At 48.4% G+C, this 25,242-nt stretch overlaps 1 protein-coding gene across 1 annotated transcript in view; it reads left to right on the forward strand.

Annotated features, from left to right (window-relative positions):
• Positions 1–25,242, forward strand: part of CCDC6 (coiled-coil domain containing 6) — a 109,398-nt gene that overhangs the window by 56,097 nt on the left and 28,059 nt on the right. Inside the window, exon 4 of the mRNA XM_055001363.1 lies at positions 12,563–12,666. Within this exon, the coding sequence (XP_054857338.1) occupies positions 12,563–12,666 (104 nt within the window). The remainder of the gene's footprint in view (positions 1–12,562; positions 12,667–25,242) is intronic.

The raw sequence follows: 25,242 nt of genomic DNA on the forward strand, positions 1-25,242 counted from the left end.
TGCATGGCCGAGGGTGCTGTAAACAAAAGGGAAGGGCAAAATGGCCACAAGAAGCGAGGCTGTGGAAAAGAAGGTTGAAACTGCAGGTGTTTGAGGCCAGATTCAAGGAGGATTTTGGTGCCAAAACCCCCACACTTTGCCGCATCATTTGCCACGTCTTGCAGCACAGACATAAACCAATCAGGAAGTGGTGAGTGAGCAGGTCAGTCCGGCATCTCTGGGCCCCTTGGGGGAGGGTGGTGACACCTTTTTCCCCAGTGGGATTTCAAGAGTGGCTGACTAACTCCTTTAAGGAAGAGGAGCAGAAGAGAGCAATCTCAGGACAGAGAAGCCTCCCTCCTACATTCCATCTAAAAGACAGGCCACCCAGGGGTCCCTTGACTGTCTTGCATCCTGAGTTGAAGTTACCAGAAAGGCCTCTTGGTCTACTAACACAGTGCAAAGAGAGCTTGCCTCCCCACCCCTCTTCAGGGTCTTTCCACCTGTGTACAACCCTCACCTGACTGAGCACTTAAGAGTGACTGGAAGTGAGAGGAAGGGGAACTTTCTGATGAAGAACCTCCGCAGCATGCCCCTCAGTCTCTTGGGCTATTCTGAGTTGCTACCCTTACACTACAGATCCTTGAAGATTCTGCAAGTCTTTGCCCCCAAAGGAGATCCAGAGCCCAATGAGGAGTATGGAGCCACGGAGGTATGTTGTGTGGCCCAAAGCTTGGGCTGTACCTTCCCTTTCATCATTTTTTCACCAAAGAGCTCATAAAGGAATGGACTGAACCTTCAGGTCAACTCTTGCATATCAGGCATGCCAAGAAACTATCCTCCCGCCCGCCCGGCAAGGTCTCTTGCCTCCTCAAAATTCTGATGGTTTCCCTTGTTGCTGGCCTCAGATCCCAGGGTACTCTTCTGTACCTCTACTTAGATGACCTGCTCGTTAGGTCTCAATCTGCAAAGAAGGCATCCCACAATGTACAGTCCTCTATCTAGTATCTATTGTCACATGGCTTTTTCATTAATTTTGAAAAGAGCCAGTTGATTCTGTCTGAGGTGGCGACTCACCTAGGATCAGTTGTGGATTCAATCCACATGAAAGTTTTTCTTTGCCAGAAAAAGTAGCAAAGCTAATGAGTTCAGCAATTCTGGCCATTGCTTCGAGGTCAGTGGACCTAATGTTCCTGGACCAGCTTCTGGAATCTGTGATTGCAGCCGTTGCCACAGCCCATGGGTTGGAGCACTCCGGGGGACCTTGAGTGGTTATTGCTCCCTTGTGAGCAGTCAGTTGCCATCAAGTTCCACTTGAGACTGAGAGTCTGTTTTCAACTACAGAATTCTCTTTGTTGACAGACCACCTCTTCATTGTGTTCAAAGGCAAAGAGATCTATCCAGAGACAGATGCAATGACCACTACAGGTGCAACCTCCTTGGGTTGGGGAGCCCACTGCTTCCTTAGTTAGACCCAAGGAACATGGTCGATTTTTGAGCAGGCCATGAATATCAATTTCTTGCAACTCAGGATGCGCTTCCTGGCAATAACATTCTTCTCTGAGCAGCTCTCAAACGTTGGGCACGTTTGACACTGGAGGCAGATCTGATTCTTGCTGTATTGGTTCATCTTTTCTTCTCAGGATCTTGTCTCTTATCTCTCCTAAATTGGTGGTAATCACAAGTTGTTCAGAAGGCGGGAGGGCCAAGGAAGAGTTGAGAAATTCTTCTTCAATTGAATTCCCAAGGAAGGAGTGCATTGGGACGATGCTCAGGTTGGAGGGAAATGAGCCCAGTCACTTGGTACCACATCTGATAGCAGTTCTGAGGTGGAGCTCTCAGCCTCCATCTGAGGGTCATCTTTTTGCCAGCTTGGTGGCAAAGAATTTAAGACCAAATTGTTAAAAACCCTGGTGGGGAAAATCCCTTTAGAATACAAGAATTCTTTCTGTCGAAGCAATAAACTAGGAATTCTGGGGCTGCTGAAGGTGAGGAGAACCCTTTGAGTCTGGTGTAGATTGTTAAATGGCTCAACCAAAATTAAATCTGTAAATAGTAACTTCTCATGTAGAAGAGTTCTTAGATGATAATTGGCCCATCTTACAGAATTCCAGGTTAATGTCTGGCCTTTGTAAGTACAGACAGTTAGGCAAACTTCACAGGGCTGCAGCTTTAACTGAGATTGAGCCTTCTCAGTTGGCTGAGCCCTGCCATTTTTAGAATTCCCTTTTGGGAGAGGGGAAGGCAGTTTTCTAGTAATGGGCCCAACCAAGTCTGTGTTAGCTTTGGTGTGTGGCAGGAGCTTCTGAGTAAGTTGCATAAGTTGATCAATTTTTCCTTCCAATATTAATAGTCTTTCAAAAATAGATTCCACAGTTTTCACTGTTAGTTGCATGGAGTCAAGTAACCTGATATTGGGGCTTCTGTTGTTGACAAGAACTGAGTTTTTTATAGCTGTTTGCTGCCGGCATGGTCTTACACCCCTCTCAACTACACAATTAGTGTCCTCTTCAAGAGTTATGAGGGGGGTGAAACGATTAGAGATTGGAAAAACAGGTCAGTGGAGATGAACTGAGCATGAAAAAGTCATCCATTTTAGTCTGTTTGCATGCCGGGGGAGAAGATAAATCTGCGTCATGGTTTCTTTTAGACACTCCCATTCGTTGGAGAAAACAAGCCCCCAATGGCTCCAAATGTAAGGGGACGGGGAAAGCCGCAATCACCAAACTAGGCACAAAATGAGTCCCCCAGTTCTTCAGCTGGGAGACTAGACAGTAGCTCCCAGTTTTATTCAGCATTACCTCCTCGTTCTCTAGCTGTGACCTCTCAGTACTGGCTAACAGAGGAAAAAGAACACAGCCCAGGGAAAGTAACGTAAGGACATGCTAACGTTCACTACGAAAGCCTCCTTGAAAGTGCGAAGATTCACGCTAACTAATTAATCAAAGTTCAAAGCTGACCACACAGACACTTATTTTAAAGCCAGATAAAAGCAAGAGCTGCACACTGCCGAGTCTGCTCAGGACGCCATCCTGGAAAAGTTCTCAGCACCTTCATGTCTGTGTCTGAACAGATAACTCCATGGCCAAGGCCCATGTCAACTGTCAGGGAGGCATGCGATTCCGGAAACTTCAGTAGAAAGGGACCTTGATCGTGAAATGATCAGAAAGGCACCTAGCATCTCTCTGAGTGGAGTACATCAATGATGCCTCCTGTATGTAGGCCGATTGGCTCAGTCGGACTTGCCTAGACCAAGCAGTCCCTGTCCCAGGACCTATTCAAACAAGTGACTTGGGTGTTTGATCAGCCCTGAATAGACCTCTTTGCCTCTCCTCTCAACTCAACCCCCCCCCACTTCGCCCTGCTTTCTCATAGTATGCAATTGCAGGCCCTCACTTTCTTCAGAGTCCATTGTTGTGCATTCGTGTAGTGTGAGGAAAAACTTGGAGGATGGATGGTTTAGAGAGAGGCCTGTGTTCTGTATGATTCTGGTGTCATTCAGTGCAAACAAAAAAAAAAAGCTGCCCTAAGGAGCCTGGAAGTCCGCTTTGCAAAGAAGGGTGCCAAAACTCAGAATAACAAAAAACTCAAAGGGACCATATCCGAGCCAGCAATCTCCTAGCTGGAAAATAACAGTAACGGAAAATAATGGGTTCAGAACCCCCAGATCCGAAACTGAAAGGGAATTTTTTTCAGCTCACACCCCTAATCAGCAATCAGTTTATTAAAATTCATCAATACTCATACGCTTCATATTTCTTGAAATCAATATTCCAAGATAAGTGATGACATCTGGGCAGTATCAAAATGTCCATTAGCAAATACACTCTGTGATATATTGTCTCCCAGTGGCATCAGTTCAGATTTTGTCCAATTAATTGAATAGCCAGACAAATCACTAAAAGTTTAAATCCAGCTCATTACTACAGAATGGAAGACTGAGGCTCTGATATAAACAATAAAAGATCATCTGCATATAAGATAATTTTAAATTCTAGAGAGTTATGTACAAAATCATGAATATTATTATGTCTAGTGGCACAGGCATAGATCAAAATTGAGAGGAGAAAGAAGACAGCCTTGTCTAGTACCTCTCTCAAGAATGATGCAAAAAACTACCATGAATCAGTACCCTAGATCTAGGAGATGAATAAATAATTCTAATCCACTTCAACAATAAATGAGGAAAGCCATAGATCTCTTTCCTCTGAACTCAAAGACCCCCCCCCCCCATTCTTTCCCCATTTTTACTGCTCACAAACAGAAAAGATGGATGTGCTCATCTTTGGGGGGCTGGGCGGCCTGCAGTATCCTTTCCCCCTGATTCCGCTGATCTCCAGGGCTCTGAACAGACTCCAGCAGGAGAGAGTGGAAGTGATCTTCCTGACTTAACATTGGTCAAGGAAACCCCAATTCTGAGACCTGATCACACTATCGGTCCGACCCCACTGGGCACTTCTAGCCCTCCCAGACATCCTGTCCCGGAGTGTGAGTGTCCCAGACGTAGCTTGGCCGTGACTGGCTGCTTGTAGACTGAGTGGCAAAGGCTTCTGGATCTCAGGTTCTCAGAGCAGGAAGTGAAGACCACAGTGGCAAGCAGACAGTCATCAACAGAAAGGATTTACAGTTGCACCTGGAAGTCTTTCATCAGATGGCGCCAAAGGAAACACAATACTCAAATGGAAGCAGATGTCCCCGTCATCCTTCCCTTCCCTTCCAAGACAGACTCAACAGGCATATTGAAGGCAGTCTGCTTTTACGTCACCTGGGTGTCTCGTAGTTGCTCTGAGGAGCAGGACTTTCCAGCCCACCATTGGCTCACTGTTTCCCCTCCTGAAGGCTTCATGTGGTTCTCCAAGCAGTTACAAGCCTCCATTCAAACCACTGCAAGAAGTATCACTTATGTTCCTCGAGCTTTTGCTTACATCCATCACCTGTCAGATGTGTATCAAAATTGAGAGTGCTATTCATAGCTAAAGGCACCTGCATTTTCCAGAAGGATGTGGTGGTTCTCTGATTGGATCCTTCGTTCATCCCAAAGGTGAATTTTGCATTCCATAGGTCTCAGGAAATATGGAAGTATACCTTCTGTCCTGATCCATCACACCTCAAGGAGAAGAACTGGTATACCTTGGATGGGCAAAGAAGCTTACGTTCGGTATCAGCTCTGTTTGTGGCATAGCATCTGGTTAATGGCAGAAAGGAGTCTAAAGTGTCTCTCAGCAGGTGGCTAAAAGAGTGCATCGTCTTGGCATACACTTCTGAAGGAAAGGAAGGAATTATCGCCCACTTGACTGGGAGTGCAGCCACCATGGCCACTTTTCACTCCAGTGCATCAGTTCTGGAGAGCAGCCACTTGGGCAGTTATGTCTACATTCACACACCATCACAAAATATGTTCATATGCCATGGCTAATGCAGCCTTTGGGTGCCACAGGTGGTGTAAGAGGAACAGAGGCAGAGGGCTGCTCACTCGTCTTGGGGGAAGCTTTGTAACATCCTAAGCATCAGGATGTCCTCCTCTCCTCAGATGAGAAAGGAACTTTGAACTTCCCGTGAAGTTTGAGGTAGAGGAGGACATCCTAGACCCGCCCTGGTTTAAGGGGTTCTGGTCGCTTTCATAAGATAATAGTCCTCTTGTCTCAATTGCCTTTAACCTTTCTTGCTACTGTTAAATGTTTTTTTCTCCTGAAATGGGGTTGGCACTTTGGCTGTGCCCCTTGATTGTTTTCAGTCTTCAGGTTACATCCTGTTGACTGCAACAAACAACGGAACACTTCGTAGTTTTCTATGGAAAGCTCTAGAAGCCTCTGAACTGAAGAAGGGGCACTCCCTCTCTCTCCTTGGGGCAAGAAGAAAATGACCTCGTATGTATCCTGCCTCCAGGAATTACGGTAGGAGGAGTAGCCAACTCATTAGATGTCCTCTGCCTGAAACAGAAGAGGAACCTTCATGGTAAGTCCAAAATTCCCTTTTGGCCCCTGGGAAAGAATATGCAGGACAGAATAACATAGAAACCTTGCAGATTATGTGATGCATATTATCAAATAGTACGTGAAGCAGTAGGTACTCCCTAAAGATATAAATGGTATTTTGCCCTGATGAATATTTTTATATAGTCTGAGGAGATTAGAAAGGAGGAGGGGGTGGGGGACAAATTGATAGATTCATACCGTAGCAACCTACAGATGTTGTGAACTTTGAACTTCTTTGTTGAAATCTCTGTAGTGGTTTAGCTTCTGGATTAGAGCAGTTCAGCCTTTTTCATTTGAATCTACAGAGAGCCATTCTAATATGCCACAAACTTGATTTTCAAACCAGGTACAAACTTCGGATGAAAAGCAAAACTCAAAGTACAAATTTTACTTATTTGTGTAATTTATAGTACGTTTTCCTCACAGAGCCTCAAAGCATATTACACAGTGCAATTCAATATGATCAACAGCTGGGACATTCAATAAACAATACAATAGAGTATAGATTGCATAAATTTGAAAACAAGCTCTGATACAGAACTGAAAAAATGCTGAAACAAAAATATAACCAGTTTGACATGACATAATAAGCAACAGGAACAGGGCAGTCCCCATCCTTTGGTCAAAGCCCCTCGTTGAACCATTTCCAAGTTTTCCTGCTGCTATTTATTGATGCCATGCAGTCCGAATGGTTGTCATTCTCGCTTTCTCATTATACAGAAGAACAAGACTAGGAATCATAGTTAATTGCTTTCATTGCCCTATAGATTGTTGATTTTGAGTTCTTCCCATTGACTATGTTAAGCACAAGTTGCTCATTAACTATTAATACCTTATAAGGCTTTTTGCTGCCAGGTATTTATTTATTCATTTTATTTGACTTATATCCCACCCTCCCCATGAGTGGGCTCAGGGCAGCTCACATAGAATCAAAGAATCACAGAGTTGGAAGGGCCATACAGACCTTCTAGTCCAACCCCCTGCCCAGTGCAGGATCAGCCTAAAGCATCTCTGACAAATACTCATCCAGCCTCTTCTTGAAAACTGCCAGTGAAGGGGAGCTCACCACCTCCCTAGGCAGCTGATTCCACTTTTGAAGTACTCTGACCGTGAAAAAGTTTTTCCTAATATCCAGCCGGTACCTTTGTGCATGTAATTTAAGCCCATGGCTTCGGGTCCTACCCTCTGCTGCCAAATGGAACAGCTCCCTGCCCTCCTCCAAATGACAGCCTTTCAAATATTTAAAGAGAGCAATCATGTCCCCCCCTCAACCTCCTCTTCTCCAAACTAAACACTCCCAAGGCCCTAAGCCTTCACTCGTAGGGCTCAGTCTCCAGACCCCTGATCATCCTCGTCGCTCTCCTCTGCACTCTCTCGATTTTGTCCACATCCTTTTTGAAGTGAGGCCTCCAGAACTGCACACAGTACTCCAGGTGCGGCCTGACCAAGGCAGTATAGAGAGGGGCTATGACGTCCTGCGATTTCGACGCTATGGCCCCTTTGATACAACCCAAGATTGAATTAGCCTTTTTTGCCACTGCATCACACTGACTGCTCATATTTAGTTTACAGTCCACTCTTACCCCAAGATCCCTTTCACATATACTACTACCCAGAAGTGTATCCCCCATCCAGTATTTGTGCTTCCCATTTTTGTGGCCCAGATGTAATACTGTGCACTTGTCTTTGTCAAATTGCATCCTATTCACAGCTGCCCACTTCTCCAGAGTATTCAGGTCTCGTTGAATTTTAATTTTATCTTCTTGGGTTTTTGCTACTCCTCCCAATTTGGTATCATCAGCAGATTTAATGAGCAGCCCTTCCACTCCATCCAGATCATTGATAAAAATATTGAAAAGTACCAGGCCCAAAACTGAGCCCTGCGGCACCCCACTGGACACCTCCCTCCAATCTGGTGAAACGCCGTTGACCACCACTCTTTGAGTGCGGTCCTCTAACCAGTTCCCTATCCACTGAACTGTCCTATAGTCCAGTCCACAGTCTTCCAGTTTGCCCATCAGAATGTCATGGGGGACCTTATCAAAAGCTTTACTGAAATCCAGATAAATCACGTCAACACAGTTCCCCCGATCCAGTAAGCTGGTCACTCGATCAAAGAAGGAAACCAGGTTGGTCTGGCAAGATCTTTTAGGAACAAAAACATGCTGACTTCCCAGGATCACTAAGTGGCTCTTCAGATGCTTACAGATTGATCCCTTTAAAATCTGTTCTAATATCTTCCCAGCAACAGACGTCAGACTGATTGGCCTGTAATTTCCCGGGTCATCCTTCTTCCCTTTCTTAAAGATTGGGATAACATTTGCTCTTCTCCAATCTTGTGGCACATCCCCAGTCCTCCAGGAGGCCTTGAAGATGATGGACAGGGGTTCTGCATGTTCTCTAGAAAGTTCTTTCAGCACTCTTGGGTGCACCCCATCCGGCCCAGGGGATTTGTATTCATCCAGTGCAGCCAGATGCCTCTCCACAACCTCTCTGTCAATGTCAATTAGCCACTCAGGTGTCCTGCCACATTTTCTGCTATCTCTAGATGTGCCTGAGTTCTTCATGGAGAAAAAAAAAGCCAAAAAAGTCATTAAGCCTGTCTGCTTTTTCTCTGTCCTGCATCAGAGTTTCTCCATCTACTCCCAACAGCGGTCCAATTGCCTCTTTTACCTTGCGTTTGCTTCTCATATATCTGTAGAAGTTTTTCTTATTGTAGCTGAGCCCTCCTGGCCAGACCCAGCTTGTACTGAGCTTTGGCCTCTCTGATGGCTGATCTGCAGTACCTGGTAACCTTCATATACTCCTCTTTAGACATCTGTCCTTCTCTGCATTTCCTGAACATTTCCTTTTTCTCTCTTAGCTTATTCTGGAGCTCCCTGTACATCCACATCGGTTTCTTGGAGCCCTTACCATGTTTCTGTCTTGCTGAGATAGTGAGGGCTTGAGCTTGCAAAGGCTCGTGTTTGAGAAGGGCCCACCCTTCACTCGCTCCTTTCCCTTCCAGCACACTCCCCCATGGAATGACTCTCATCAAGCCTCTGTGTTCATCGAAGTTGGCCCTTCAAAAATCTAACCTACGAGTCTGGCTAAGAACTTCTTTGGCCCCCCACAGCAACTGGAATTCAAGGACAACATGGTCACTTCCCCCTAAGGTCCCCACTACCTTCATCTCATCTACCAATTCTTCCCTGTTGGTTAATATCAAGTCTAGTATGGCCGAGCCCCTTGTAGCTTCCTCCACCAATTGAAAAAGGAAGTTATTGGCCAGGCACGTCAGGAAATTGCGTGATTCTTGTCGCTTTGCTGAGCCTGTCTCCCAGCACACATCGGGGAAGTTGAAGTCACCCATAATTACAAGGTTCTGATGTCTGGATACTCTACCAATCAGTTCAAAGAGGGCAGCATCCATTTCTTCTCGCTGGTCAGGTGGTCTGTAGCAGACTCCAACAATAATACCCTTGTCCTTCCTCCCCTTATTTTTACCCTTATGCTTTCTTCTTGGCTGTCCACCCCATTCTCCATAACTTCTTGACAATCAAGCCCTCTCCTCACATACAATGCCACTCCACCTCCTCTTCTACCCTTCCGGTTTTTCTTGAGCAACTTATACCCCATCCACTAGCACATTGCAGTCATAGGAATCATCCCACCAATTTCAGTAATTTCTACTATATCATAGCCCTCTGTTTGCAATAGAAGCTCAAGCTCTTCTTTCTTATTACCCATACCTTGGGCATTGGTATATAGACACTTGTAGCCTTGTACCTTTGTTTGACCTTTCCTTCCCAGGTGGGTCCCCACTGTTTTCACTTGGTCATTGAAATCGCCATGTCGATCTTCCCCTTTCAGCATCAATTTAAAGCTCTCCTGATGAAGTTCTCCAGGTTCGTTCCAAACGTTTTCTTCCCTGCCCTTGAGAGGTGAAGCCCATCATGTGCTAGAAGGCCTTCTCTAAGAAAACCTATCCCATGGTCCCAGAACCCAAAGCGCTCCTGCCAACACCACCAACTCAGCCAGCGATTCACCTCAAGTATGGTCCGCTCCCTGCACGTTCCTCTTCCTGTGACTGGAAGGATAGAAGAGAATACCACCTGAGCCCCCAATGTCTTCAACTGCCTTCCAAGAGCTTCATAATCCTCTTTAATTCTTGCGACAGTGTCATTCATTCCCACATGAATCAGCATAAACGGGTACTTATCAACAGGCTTGATGAGTTTTGGCAGCCTGTCGGTAATATCCTGAATTCTGCCGCCCCGGCAAGCAACACATCTCTCGGAATAGGGGATCTGGCCCAGAGACATGGCGTTCCATACCCCTGAGCAAGGAGTCCCCGACGACTACCACCTTCCGTTTTTTTCCACTTCCGTGTGGCCCCATGTCCTCTGCACACCCTCCTCCAGATCTTTGCGGTTCTCCTTCCACTCTCATCTCCATCACCATCTCTAGCACTTCAAAGCGATTCTTGAGCTCAAGTGGACCAGAGCATCTTCTTCGTTGACGTCTTCGGGTTTGTACTGTAGATCTGAGAGGAGGCTCAGAAGGGAGATCGACTCTTCTCCTCCTTGACTTTCCTCTTCTTGGCTGTGCAGAGCCCCCAGGCTGTTGTCAATAAAATCCTCTCCCTCCTTGATCTCTTGAAGGGTGGTGATCCTCTCCTCCAGGCTCTGAACCTTTTCTTCCAAAAGTCATCATCAGTAAAATACAATAAGTTAATAAGCAACTTTAAAAACACACTTAAAACTTACACTAAAATACTCCATGTGCCTTTATACATAGGCTACTTTAGATACTTATCAAAAACATGCATAGATCATAGCTGTGGGCAGAACGCATGGCCAAGTGCAGTCATAGAGGAGGTGGTGATCTTAAATGGAATAAGGGGGGGACACCTACTGGTCCTCAGCCAAAGGCCCAGCGGAACATGTGAATTTAATCTTAAATGTGAATTAAATCTTGGCACTTTTTTTGGCATCTTGACATGTGTGAATTGGTAGTGCAGTTACTTTTATGAATCACCTTGCTTTGCTTTGCATCTTTTTAATACTATAATTTCTTTCACATTAGAGGAAGCTTTACATTTGTAGTAAAAGTATAGCGCAAGGATAGATTAGTTCTGTTCCTATAATCAACATTCATTGTGATTGAGTCCTCCTGCTTCCCTAGATGTAAAATAAGTAGTGTGAGGACTTCTGAGTTTTCCTTTTTCCCTTATTCTGAGCGGATGGCATAGTAGGTGTGATGGTCGATCTTTTTAGAAACTCCGATAGAAATGAACAGCTGTATATCTCTCCCGCTCTCTCTGGGGACCAAGATCAAGATAATCCACAATATGGTGTTCCCCATTGGATGTGAAAGTTGTATAGTGAAGAAGCTGACAGGAAAATAATTTATTCATTTGAAACAGAGTACTGAAGGAGAGTTTTGCAGATACCATGGATGGCTAAACCGACAAAAAAATGAGTTCTAGATCAAATCAAACCTGAATTCTCCCCAGAAGGCAAATGAGGAAACAGGCTATCATATTTTGGTCACATCAAGACTCTCTGGAAAAGCCAGTAAAAAGAGGAAGTCTCAGAATGAAATGGCTTAATAAAAGTAGCCATGTCCTCCAGTTTGCAGGATCTGAGCAAGTCTGTTAGGATGTTTTGGAGGTCTTTCATTCATAAATGTGCCATGAGTCACCTTGAGAGCAGGTAACATACACACACATCTCTTCTCCCAGTATGTTTTCGTTAGGAAGTATTGTGGTGGTTACTGTTCAGATGTGAATCAGCCAAGGTTGTTCTCTAAAAAAGTACTTCCTTGAGACCATCTGATCTGTTTGCTGCTTTCACTTGACTGACAGATGCCTTGTGTCAAGCAAACCAATGATATCCTATGTAGTTTTAAGTTCCGAACTATTTATAATGGTGGCTGGTCCATTTATTTTCACTTGTATCTGCCCAATTCAAATGTGTAAATCCAGGGAGTGGGGACTGAACTGAAGAACAAAGGAGGTATGCATCTCAGTAAACCCTGGGCTACTTTTCCATAGCCACTCCAAACAACCCTGTTATTTTCCACTGAGCGCAATTCTGGTGTCAAGGGGGAAAGTTCTGGTGAATATGAAGAGGAAGAAGAGGGAGCTGCTGTCTCTTCTCACCCACATGTTGCTTTGGCTGTTAAAAACAGGCCTCCATTCTGGATCAAAAGTGTAATTTGAGTGGCTACTTTTTACCAGAGTGATTGGTCAAGAGAAAAATTCCCGTGACCCTAGCTAGTCTTGCATCATGGGTACAATTACTCTGATGCATGTAACAAGGGAGTACCGTTGGTGAAGGATCTAATTTCTGTCATTTTCTGAGTTCAGAACCAGGTGAGATTAGAAAATCGGACCCTAAACTGGGTGATCAATGGCTGTTTTTCTGTATTTTCTTTTTTTAACTTTCTGACTTAGATGGCATAAAATTCTTAGATGGTATAAAGCCATCTAAATATGGTTTGCAGGCCTATATTTTATTCCATTTATGAAAAAAATGTAAATAAGTGGCTTTAAATATGCTACTGTAAATAATCCAGCTAAAACACTTGAAAAACATTCCTTATTAAACATTTTTTTTTCCTAGCTAAGACGTGAGAAGATTGACCTTGAAAATACACTAGAACAAGAACAAGAAGCATTAGTGAATCGCCTCTGGAAAAGAATGGATAAACTTGAAGCAGAAAAACGGTTTGTCTTAAATTTCCCCCCTTTATTTCTTTTGTCCATCTTGCATATTTCACTAAATTAAGAACCCCGAAGGTTAAAGAAATCCCAATCCAAGGGCCAGATATTAAAATTTCTAAATACAGAACATAACTATATATTAATATACAAAAATACATGTATTTGTTATCGGGTAATGTAAAAACTATTACAGGCCCAAATATACCTCAATTCAGATTAAAATCGTACAAAAAATTCAAATAAGAACATTATGCTACCCTGAGCAAACACATTTTGGCCATGTAGCCTTCTTCAGCGGTCAAGGATAGATAGATATTACACAGTAGTACCTCAGACAATGACAATAATTAATAAATATAATCAATATAGAATCAAGTTGAAATTATATTCTAATTAATATGAATAAGTCGAGACAGAGATGTACTTCAAACGCCTTATTTGGAATCCCCTTCCACCCTAGTCGGGCACATGCGTCTTGGGTAGCAATTCAGCCCTGTACCTTCCTGTTTTGGTCCAAGAAGAATCAGTGCAAAGTGCAGTCTGGAGACAAATAGTAGTGTGCAGTGACTCTAGACTACACTTAGCGTTGATTTATTAATTCTTGTCATATTATTGCATCGTCTGGAGGGCCTGTGTAATAACTATGCTTGACCACTGAAGAAGGCCACAGGGCCGAATCGTGTTTGATGAGGGTCACATAAGGTTCTTCTTTGAATTTTTTGTATGTTTTTAATCAGAATTGAGGGTATATTTGGGCCTGTAACAGTTTTTACATTACTCGGTAATAAATGTATTTTTTTATACTGATAGATATTTATGTTATGTATATAGTAATTTTAATATCTGGCCCGTGGATTGGAATTTCTTTAACCTTCGGGGTTCTTAATTCAGTTTTGTTTGGATTAAGTTTTCTTCCCTCTCTTTGTCCTTTTTTGCATATTTCACAATTCCCCTCAAAGAAAGGAAGCTATTTAATATTAAAATAAAATATTTTAACTCCCAAAGCTATTTTTTCATGCTCAGTTATACAAGCAGTATGTATTGGGAAAGCCCCCTTATTCTTATATAGAGAGTGGGAAGCAGGATAGGAAATATATCAGTTACAAGGGGTAGACCAGCCATTTAACTGATAAGGACATTTCCTGGAGGGCTGCCCCCTAGAAGGCCCCGATGGCCAGGAGCAAGCAGGACGAAGCCCCGGCCACTCTGCCACAGGGCCCATTTAACTTACAAGGCCTTTTCCTGGACGGCTGCTCCCTAGAAGGCCCCGATGGCCAGGAGCAAGCAGAACCAAGCCCCGGGCACTCTGCCACAGGGCCCATTTAACTTACAAGGCTTTTTCCTGGAGGGCTGCTTCCTAAAAGGCCCCGATGGCCAGGAGCAAGCAGAACCAAGCCCCAGCCACTCTGCCACAGGGCCCATTTAACTTACAAGGCCTGTTCCTGGAGGGCTGCTTCCTAAAAGGCCCCGATGGCCAGGAGCAAGCAGACCCAAGCCCCGGGCACTCTGCCACAGGGCCCATTTAACTTACAAGGCTTTTTCCTGGAGGGCTGCTTCCTAAAAGGCCCCGATGGCCAGGAGCAAGCAGACCCAAGCCCCGGGCACTCTGCCACAGGGCCCATTTAACTTACAAGGCCTTTTCCTGGAGGGCTGCTTCCTAAAAGGCCCCGATGGCCAGGAGCAAGCAGAACCAAGCCCCGGGCACTCTGCCACAGGGCCCATTTAACTTACAAGGCCTTTTCCTGGAGGGCTGCTCCCTAGAAGGCCCCGATGGCCAGGAGCAAGCAGGACCAAGCCCCAGCCACTCTGCCACAGGGCCCATTTAACTTACAAGGCCTTTTCCTGGACGGCTGCTCCCTAGAAGGCCCCGATGGCCAGGAGCAAGCAGAACCAAGCCCCAGCCACAATGCCACAGGGCCCATTTAACTTACAAGGCCTTTTCCTGGAGGGCTGTTCCCTAGAAGGCCCCGATGGCCAGGAGCAAGCAGAACCAAGCCCCGGGCACTCTGCCACAGGGCCCATTTAACTTACAAGGCCTTTTCCTGGAGGGCTGCTTCCTAAAAGGCCCCGATGGCCAGGAGCAAGCAGAACCAAGCCCCAGCCACTCTGCCACAGGGCCCATTTAACTTACAAGGCCTTTTCCTGGAGGGCTGCCCCCTAGAAGGCCCCGATGGCCAGGAGCAAGCAGGACGAAGCCCCGGCCACTCTGCCACAGGGCCCATTTAACTTACAAGGCCTTTTCCTGGTGGGCTGCTCCCTAGAAGGCCCCGATGGCCAGGAGCAAGCAGGACCAAGCCCCGGCCACACTGCCACAGGGCCCATTTAACTTACAAGGCCTTTTCCTGGAGGGCTGCCCCCTAGAAGGCCCCGATGGCCAGGAGCAAGCAGAACCAAGCCCCGGGCACTCTGCCACAGGGCCCATTTAACTTACAAGGCCTGTTCCTGGAGGGCTGCTTCCTAAAAGGCCCCGATGGCCAGGAGCAAGCAGAACCAAGCCCCGGGCACTCTGCCACAGGGCCCATTTAACTTACAAGGCTTTTTCCTGGAGGGCTGCTTCCTAAAAGGCCCCGATGGCCAGGAGCAAGCAGACCCAAGCCCCGGGCACTCTGCCACAGGGCCCATTTAACTTACAAGGCCTTTTCCTGGAGGGCTGCCCCCTAGAAGGCCCCGATGGCCAGGAGCAAGCAGAACCAAGCCCCAGCCACAATGCCACAGGGCCCATTAAACTTACAAGGCCTTTTCCTGGAGGGCTGCTTCCTAAAAGGCCCCGATGGCCAGGAGCAAGCAGAACCAAGCCCCAGCCACAATGCCACAGGGCCCATTTAACTTACAAGGCCTTTTCCTGGAGGGCTGCTTCCTAAAAGGCCCCGATGGCCAGGAGCAAGCAGAACCAAGCCCCAGCCACTCTGCCACAGGGCCCATTTAACTTACAAGGCCTTTTCCTGGAGGGCTGCCCCCTAGAAGGCCCCGATGGCCAGGAGCAAGCAGAACCAAGCCCCAGCCACTCTGCCACAGGGCCCATTTAACTTACAAGGCCTTTTCCTGGAGGGCTGCTTCCTAAAAGGCCCCGATGGCCAGGAGCAAGCAGACCCAAGTCCCGGGCACTCTGCCACAGGGCCCATTTAACTTACAAGGCCTTTTCCTGGAGGGCTGTTCCCTAGAAGGCCCCGATGGCCAGGAGCAAGCAGACCCAAGCCCCGGCCACTCTGCCACAGGGCCCATTTAACTTACAAGGCTTTTTCCTGGAGGGCTGCTCCCTAGAAGGCCCCGATGGCCAGGAGCAAGCAGACCCAAGCCCCGGGCACTCTGCCACAGGGCCCATTTAACTTACAAGGCCTTTTCCTGGAGGGCTGCCCCCTAGAAGGCCCCGATGGCCAGGAGCAAGCAGACCCAAGCCCCGGGCACTCTGCCACAGGGCCCATTTAACTTACAAGGCCTTTTCCTGGAGGGCTGCTCCCTAGAAGGCCCCGATGGCCAGGAGCAAGCAGAACCAAGCCCTGGCCACTCTGCCACAGGGCCCATTTAACTTACAAGGCCTTTTCCTGGAGGGCTGCTCCCTAGAAGGCCCCGATGGCCAGGAGCAAGCAGAACCAAGCCCCAGCCACTCTGCCACAGGGCCCATTTAACTTACAAGGCCTTTTCCTGGAGGGCTGCTTCCTAAAAGGCCCCGATGGCCAGGAGCAAGCAGGACCAAGCCCCAGCCACTCTGCCACAGGGCCCATTTAACTTACAAGGCTTTTTCCTGGAGGGCTGCTTCCTAAAAGGCCCCGATGGCCAGGAGCAAGCAGACCCAAGCCCTGGCCACTCTGCCACAGGGCCCATTTAACTTACAAGGCCTTTTCCTGGAGGGCTGCTCCCTAGAAGGCCCCGATGGCCAGGAGCAAGCAGAACCAAGCCCCAGCCACAATGCCACAGGGCCCATTTAACTTACAAGGCCTTTTCCTGGAGGGCTGCCCCCTAGAAGGCCCCGATGGCCAGGAGCAAGCAGACCCAAGCCCCGGGCACTCTGCCACAGGGCCCATTTAACTTACAAGGCCTTTTCCTGGAGGGCTGCTCCCTAGAAGGCCCCGATGGCCAGGAGCAAGCAGAACCAAGCCCTGGCCACTCTGCCACAGGGCCCATTTAACTTACAAGGCCTTTTCCTGGAGGGCTGCTCCCTAGAAGGCCCCGATGGCCAGGAGCAAGCAGAACCAAGCCCCAGCCACAATGCCACAGGGCCCATTTAACTTACAAGGCCTTTTCCTGGAGGGCTGCCCCCTAGAAGGCCCCGATGGCCAGGAGCAAGCAGAACCAAGCCCCGGGCACTCTGCCACAGGGCCCATTTAACTTACAAGGCCTTTTCCTGGAGGGCTGCTCCCTAGAAGGCCCCGATGGCCAGGAGCAAGCAGACCCAAGCCCCGGGCACTCTGCCACAGGGCCCATTTAACTTACAAGGCTTTTTCCTGGAGGGCTGCCCCCTAGAAGGCCCCGATGGCCAGGAGCAAGCAGACCCAAGCCCCGGGCACTCTGCCACAGGGCCCATTTAACTTACAAGGCCTTTTCCTGGAGGGCTGCTCCCTAGAAGGCCCCGATGGCCAGGAGCAAGCAGAACCAAGCCCCGGGCACTCTGCCACAGGGCCCATTTAACTTACAAGGCCTTTTCCTGGAGGGCTGCCCCCTAGAAGGCCCCGATGGCCAGGAGCAAGCAGAACCAAGCCCTGGCCACTCTGCCACAGGGCCCATTTAACTTACAAGGCCTTTTCCTGGAGGGCTGCTCCCTAGAAGGCCCCGATGGCCAGGAGCAAGCAGAACCAAGCCCTGGCCACTCTGCCACAGGGCCCATTTAACTTACAAGGCCTTTTCCTGGGGGGCTGCTCCCTAGAAGGCCCCGATGGCCAGGAGCAAGCAGAACCAAGCCCCAGCCACAATGCCACAGGGCCCATTTAACTTACAAGGCCTTTTCCTGGAGGGCTGCCCCCTAGAAGGCCCCGATGGCCAGGAGCAAGCAGAACCAAGCCCCGGGCACTCTGCCACAGGGCCCATTTAACTTACAAGGCCTTTTCCTGGAGGGCTGCTCCCTAGAAGGCCCCGATGGCCAGGAGCAAGCAGACCCAAGCCCCAGCCACTCTGCCACAGGGCCCATTTAACTTACAAGGCCTTTTCCTGGAGGGCTGCTCCCTAGAAGGCCCCGATGGCCAGGAGCAAGCAGAACCAAGCCCCAGCCACAATGCCACAGGGCCCATTTAACTTACAAGGCCTTTTCCTGGAGGGCTGCCCCCTAGAAGGCCCCGATGGCCAGGAGCAAGCAGACCCAAGCCCCGGGCACTCTGCCACAGGGCCCATTTAACTTACAAGGCCTTTTCCTGGAGGGCTGCCCCCTAGAAGGCCCCGATGGCCAGGAGCAAGCAGAACCAAGCCCCAGCCACTCTGCCACAGGGCCCATTTAACTTACAAGGCCTTTTCCTGGAGGGCTGCTCCCTAGAGGGCCCCGATGGCCAGGAGCAAGCAGAACCAAGCCCCGGCCACTCTGCCACAGGGCCCATTTAACTTACAAGGCCTTTTCCTGGAGGGCTGCTCCCTAGAGGGCCCCGATGGCCAGGAGCAAGCAGAACCAAGCCCTGGCCACTCTGCCACAGGGCCCATTTAACTTACAAGGCCTTTTCCTGGAGGGCTGCTCCTCCTGGGAACCGACAATAACTTCATCTCTCCTACAGTTCTTCTCGCCTCCTGTCTTAAAACCCCTTCCCCTCCCCCTCTGGCTCCTTCGCGCCAGAAGCCTAACCGTCCCTATCCTAAAGGCAGGAATCTTCCCTATAACTAACCCCTCTGACCTTATACACGTCACTTCTGCCAATTACCGTGTCTGTGTTTGCTGATACTGATGGATCTCTAATAAAGTAACTTTAACTCATACCTTGGAGTGTGTGCAGTGGAGTACTATGGGGATCTAACTGCCAGAGCCTGACAATAGGGAAGTCGTAATACAGTACTGGATTTTACTCTTGATATGTTATAGACAAAGTAGAGACTTCACCATTATGCCAAACAATCATTCATAGATGGATTTGCAAGAAAGAGCAAATGAATGCAACAAAAGGTCTTCTGGAATGTTAAACTAAACATGCCCCCTTTTGTAACATTTATGGATTTATTTACATTATTCATAGGCATTACTCAAGGCAGATTACACAGCATGAATTGATATAATCAGTGGCTTGTATTCATTACCAGTGCAATGGGGTATGGATTGCAAAGATTTGAATACAGAGATCCAATACAAACCTGAAACAAAGCATAAGCAGTTAGATATGGCATTTTAAATGATGGTGAAGCTATCAGGTAGGTGTGCAGTAATATAGTCGGCAGCCCCTGTCCCTTAACCAAAGCATCTCTCTGAACCAATTCCTTTTTTTTTTGAAAAGTTTTTTATTAGGTGAGTACAAATCACAAATAAATTTTTTACTTAAAAACCTAAATATCAATTTTCCCCCACCCTTTCCCTCCCCCCTTTTTCTCAGACTTCCAACAGCTTTCCAACCCATATCTTATTCTATTACTTACTTATCTATTCCCTTTATATATTATTATCCCATATTTCCTTAATAAACTAAATAATATCCATTAAAATCAAATCTATTCAAAACTTAAACTTAACAATAATTAAAACTTCACTTTAAATGGTAAAGATCCCTATCTCTAATAATTCCCCCAGTTAATAACTTTCAAATTGCCATAGTTTCCCCTTCACGTCCCACTTTTTCTCCAAATACTCCTTCAGTCTCCCCCAGTCATTGAAAAATTCTTCAGAGTTCTGGTCTCTCAGCCTTCTTGCCATTTTGCCCATTTCTGCCATGTACAGCAACTTTTGTATCCTCTCTGAACCAATTCCTTATAGTGCAGCCCTCCTACCTGTGGAAAAAAGCTTCCTGAATCATTTTGTATAGTTTGCGGAAAGCCAGGCAAGTAGGATCCTTCCTAACATCATCAGGCAGGCCGTTACGTAAGGTGGGTGCCACAACAGAGAACGTGTGTGTGCGGCCAGCTGTTGGCTTTGCTTGTTTGTAGGGGGGGCACCTGCAGAAATCCCTGTTTTACCGTGGCAGAACATAGGGGGAGGCAGTCCCGCAGGTATGAGGGACCAAGGCCAAGCTCCAAGGGACCAAGGACTTTGGATGGGATGGGATAGCCAGTGCCTTGAACAGAGCCCGGTAACTGATGGGTAGCCAGTGGAGTGGCTGCAGAGTGTGCGTGCTCCACCTAGCTCCTGATAATAACAAGCTGTGACCTCCTGCACCCACCGGAGGCTCTGCGTTGGGTTTCAGGGGAAGCCTGTGTAGAGTGTATTGTAGTAGTTTACCGTGGCTGAGATCCAGGCACCATGGCTGAAGATTGATCTTATGTGATCTATACATAAGGCTGACTAGCTTCCAGGCCCAATGCAGAGAGGTCTTTCATTTACTTGCCAGCATACTTCAGGATGTGCCTCTCCTTACACCAACCCCTGCTGATTGGAACTACACGGAGAGTTCGTACTCTTAAATCGCCTTATGTAGGAGCATGGCCTTTTCCATTGCAGCCCCAGGGTTATGGACCGGGCCAAGTGATACAGTGTTTAGGGTGTCAGACTAGGATCTGAAAGGGCTGAATCCCTACTTCGCTTAGAAGTTTGCTGGGTTAATTTTAAGCCAGTTGCATCTTCTCAACCTAACCAACCTCACAAGATTGTTGTGAGGATAAAATGGAGGAGAGGAGAATGTGGGAAGTTGCTTGAGAAAAAGGTGGAGTAGAATTGAAATACATAACTGTAAAGCAACCCCAAGAAAAGTGGCTTTGGTTGATATTTAGAAAGTGTTTAAAGATACTTCTTAAATATTCCTCGTGGTCTGCATTTTACCAGTTAAGCTGACCATAAAGTGGAATTTGAATGTGACATGTTTCATGTAGTGAATCTGTTTTTAAAATGCTGGAAGTCGTACAGGTTTTCTTAGCAGTATAGATCTTTTCAGTGGATCAGTGAGGTCCTGTTATCGAAATCATGGAACGTGTGAACAGCACTTATTCTCTAGTGGTCCGGAGTGGGGCGGTCAGGACTGATGGGTAGCTCCTCCTCCGTCTCTTTAGCAGGGTCGAACAAACACGCGATCCTGAGGGGGAGGGGCTCCCAGGCTGCTTCAGTTTTTTCGGCCCTGCTCTGCAGGAAGGAACGAACTTCTTTGCTCCGTAGGACCAGCGATCCGAAGTAACAGAAAGAAGACCTTTACGAGGCGCGTGCTCGCCGGGGGAAGGAAGGTTTTTCCTCCACCCCCCCTCCCCCCTCCCGTTTTCTCCCCACTCGATCCGAGCCGGTTCTGAGGGTGGCTGGACGGCCGCGGAGGCGAGCAGCAGCGCCGACGATCCTAGTCAGCTAGGACCCGGCGTCTGCAGAGGCACAGCAGCAGGAACAGCCGGCAGGAGCCGCGGGAGCGCGAAAAGCCCGGCGCGGCTTTTTTCCTTGCAGAAGCCTCCATTCGCGCCAAAAATAGTAAGTGGCTGCTCGGCCCCGCGGAGAGGCCTGGGGTCTTTGAGGAAGCGGGGGGGGGGGGAGGGGGAGGAATCTTCCCCTAGGCCCGGCAGGGCTAGGAAGCAGTAGCCTTAAATCACTGCAAATGCAGGAAGAGGCCAAAGAGGGGCCCTTTGTTCTGGCCAAGTGCTTGATAGTCCCTTCCCTTCACATAAAGTGGGGAGTGCCTGGGCGTTTTCAAGGCTATCGCACCTTAATCCCTTAAGCCCCATTGGTTTTTTTATCGGGGGGGGGGGGACTGGATCCAAAGCAGGCTGTATGGTAATTCCTGCTTAACCCTCTCTTCACCCTAGGCGGGAAGATTTTGGCGGGAATGACGTCACAGGCCGGGGCAGCAGAACAGAAAGTAACTGAGACTGCCCTTTCTGGTATGGAGTCCCCAAAGTTACCTAGACAAAACTATCCATCCCAAGGGGAAGGTCTGGAAGGGGGGGACCCTGACCTCACAGGCCCACAAGCGAAGGCCAACATCTTAGCCTGGCTGCAGGCAGAAATCAAAAAAGGGATTGACAATGCAGTCAAAGACCTTAGAGGGCAGCCTGCCTCCCTTAAGAAGGTTAAGCAGCCATCCACTTCCAAGGGGAAAAGGAAGGCAGAACCTGTTGTTCACTCTAAAACAAAAAAGAGCAAAGTAAGGGAATGGCAGGATGACGACTCTAGTGACTTGGATGGCTCTCTAGAGGACTCAGAAACATCCCCTAGATCTTCAGGAAGTGAAGAAGGAGAATTATCGGAGGAGGAGGAAACGGACACTAGCCAGTTTCAATCCAGGCTTTTCCCCTCTGAAATGTTTTCTAAATTACTCACTAAGGTTTTGAGAACCTTGGAGATTTCTCCTTCTGCAGCAGGGAAAGGAGAAACGGAATCCTCCCACCCGCAGGGATTGGAGAGAGCACTGCCAAAGATGGGACCGAAGCTCTCAGGCGTGCCCCTGCCGGCCATCTTCCACGATGTTCTGAAGTCAGAATGGGACAATCCAGCGAAGCCGAAGCTATATCAATCCATCTTCCACAAGTTCTACGCCTTGAGCCCCGAGGACACCAAGAAGCTCAAACTACCAATTGTGGACGACCCGGTAACCAGCCTGGCCACCATGTCGGTCCTACCCATGGACACAGAAGGGATGCCTAAGGATCCATCAGACAAAAAGATCGAACAGGCATTGCGCAGAGACTTCGAGGCTTCCGCTGCGTCACTAAGGTCATCAGCTACTGCGTCATTGTTTGCCAGAGCGGCATACACCTGGGCTTCAGATCTGGCAGCCGCAGGCAGAGAGGTGCCAAAAGAAATAAAAAATGAGGTAAAGAAAATAGCCCTAGCAGCAGCCTTCGCAGCAGACGCCACCCTGGATTCTTTCCAAATGTCTTCCAGGGCTATGGGCTTCAATGTGGCAGCACGCAGAAATACTTGGCTACGGAACTGGGACGTGGACCAACAAGCCCGCAGCAGAGTGGCAGCGATCCCATACTCAGGATCCAAGCTCTTTGAAGAGGCATTGGACAAATATCTAGTCGAAAATGCCGAGAAGAAAAAGGTGCTTCCTTCTAAGAAAAGGGAATCACGTTTCAAGGGAAGACATTCCTTTCGTGATTTCAAGAGATCTGCCAGACACAACACTGACAGGCCTTTCAAGAGCAAGTGGCACACCAAGTCGAGATCTGACACCAGACCCTTCGGTTTTAGGAAGGCGCTCACCCAGTCCAAAGGACACAAGAAAAACACCTCGCCGTGACTATCCGATCAGAGGGGAGATAGAGCACATCGGGGGTCGTCTCCAGTTTTTTGCCCACAGATGGAGGCGAACAGTTTCAGACCAGTGGGTACTGGAGACGGTATCCAAGGGCTACTCCTTGGAATTCGAGAAGACACCAACCAGGAGATTCATCCAAGTGCCACGGAGCCAGTCCCAGCAAAAGCACCGGCAAATAGAGGGGGCCATCCATCACCTATTGCAGATCAAAGCGATCGAGCGGGTGCCTTTGCAGTTCAAGAGGCAAGGGGGTCTACTCAGTCTTTTTCACCGTTCCGAAGAAGAACGGGGAGATCAGAGCCATCTTGGACTTAAAGTGGCTGAACCTTCATGTGAGATCCAGAAGGTTCAAAATGGAAACGATGAAATCCACCACTGCGGCCATTCAACAGGGGGATTATCTGGCATCCATAGATCTCTCGGAGGCCTACTTACACATTCCAATTCGCCCCTCCCACAGAAGGTACTTGTGCTTCGCCTACAATGGGGAGCATTATCAATACACGGCTCTCCCCTTCGGCCTGAAATCTGCGCCGAGGGTGTTTACCAAAGTGCTGGTGACCCTGGTGGCCTTCCTACGTCTTCAAGGAGTAGCCCTCTCGCCGTACCTCGACAACATTCTGATAAAGGCGCCATCCCTTCCGGAAGCACACGAGGCAGTAACACGGACCCTATCCTGCCTAGAGGACCACGGGTTCATCGTGAACCGTCGAAAGAGCATGCTGTCTCCATCCCAGAGGATAGTCCACCTAGGAGTGACTGTGGACACGGTACTGGACAAGGCGTTCGTTTCCCCGGAACGACAACAGAAGATCCACGCCCTGACCAGGTCAATTCAGTCAGGCAGACCAGTAGAAATAATGCGGCTGGCCAAACTGCAAGGTATGATGGTCTCCTGCCAGGATACACTCCAGTGGGCCAGATTTCATACCAGACCCCTTCAACGGTTCCTACGTCCTTATCAAAGGGTCATATGCCACAAATGGCACAGGCTTGTGGAGATTCCTCCCTTTCTGTCCAGGGAGTTGGACTGGTGGATAGAGCCGAGCAGATTCATAAAGGGAACACCGCTCAGGGAACCGGTCAGGAAGCAGATGACGACAGATGCCAGCCTGACAGGTTGGGGAGCCCATACAAAGGACAAGATGACACAGGGGGAGTGGCTTCCCGAAGAAAGAGAAGCAAGCATAAACCTCCTGGAACTCAAGGCCATAAAAAATGGGCTATTGGAATTCGAAAGCGATCTCAAGGGCAGTCATGTGATGATTCAAACAGACAACATGACAGCGAAGGCCTATTTAAACAGGCAAGGAGGCACCAGGTCCAAGCGCCTAACAAAGGAGGCGGAACAGATCTTCCTGTGGGCAGAGAAGACTGTAGAATCACTGAGGGCAACCCACATCGCCGGACAACAGAACACCTTGGTGGACTGGCTGAGTCGGAACAAGGTGGATCAATCCGAGTGGTCTCTGAACAGGCAGGTGTTTCTGCAAATATGTCAAGAGTTCGGCACTCCAGAGGTGGATCTCTTCGCCTTGGCGGAGAACAGACAAGTACCACTGTTCTATTCAAGGTACAGCGAACCGGAGGCGATGGGAGTAGATGCACTGATCCAGGAATGGCCACGACGTCTTCTTTATGCCTTCCCTCCACCGAAGATCATCCACAGAGTGATTCAGAGGATCATCGACCAAAGGGCGAACGTCATCCTAATCGCACCTTTCTGGCCCCGGAGGCCCTGGTTTCAGGACCTCAGGAGGATGTCCGACAGGGACCCATGGACCTTGCCGATCAGGGAAGACCTTCTGTCGCAGGCGGACATATGGCACCCAGACCCGGCGTCCCTGAGGCTGACAGCATGGAAGTTGAGCATGTCCAACTCCGAGACCTAGGTTATTCGGAGAAGGTTATCTCCACGCTGCTGGCTTCCAGAAGGGGTTCTACCAACAAAAGTTACAATAAAACGTGGAAAGTTTTCAACGATTGGTGCGTCAAGACCGGCCTCAATCCAATGTCGGCGCCTGTGGATCAAATTCTCCGGTTCCTGCAAGACGGTTTGGACAAGGGACTTAGTACCAGCACCTTGAGACGGCAGGTAGCAGCGATCTCGGCCATTAGAGGCACCAAGACAGGTTCATCTCTCACGTCTCACCCCCACGTCAAGAGGTTCTTGAGAGGAACTACCTTATTGAACCCACCACAAGTTCATCGCTTCCCGAACTGGAACCTGAACTTGGTGTTGAAAGCACTCACGAGGGAACCCTTCGAACCTATGGCTACATGCTCTCTA

The sequence above is a fragment of the Eublepharis macularius genome, chromosome 17 (genome assembly GCF_028583425.1).
Source record: "Eublepharis macularius isolate TG4126 chromosome 17, MPM_Emac_v1.0, whole genome shotgun sequence".
Taxonomy (NCBI): Eukaryota; Metazoa; Chordata; class Lepidosauria; order Squamata; family Eublepharidae; genus Eublepharis; species Eublepharis macularius.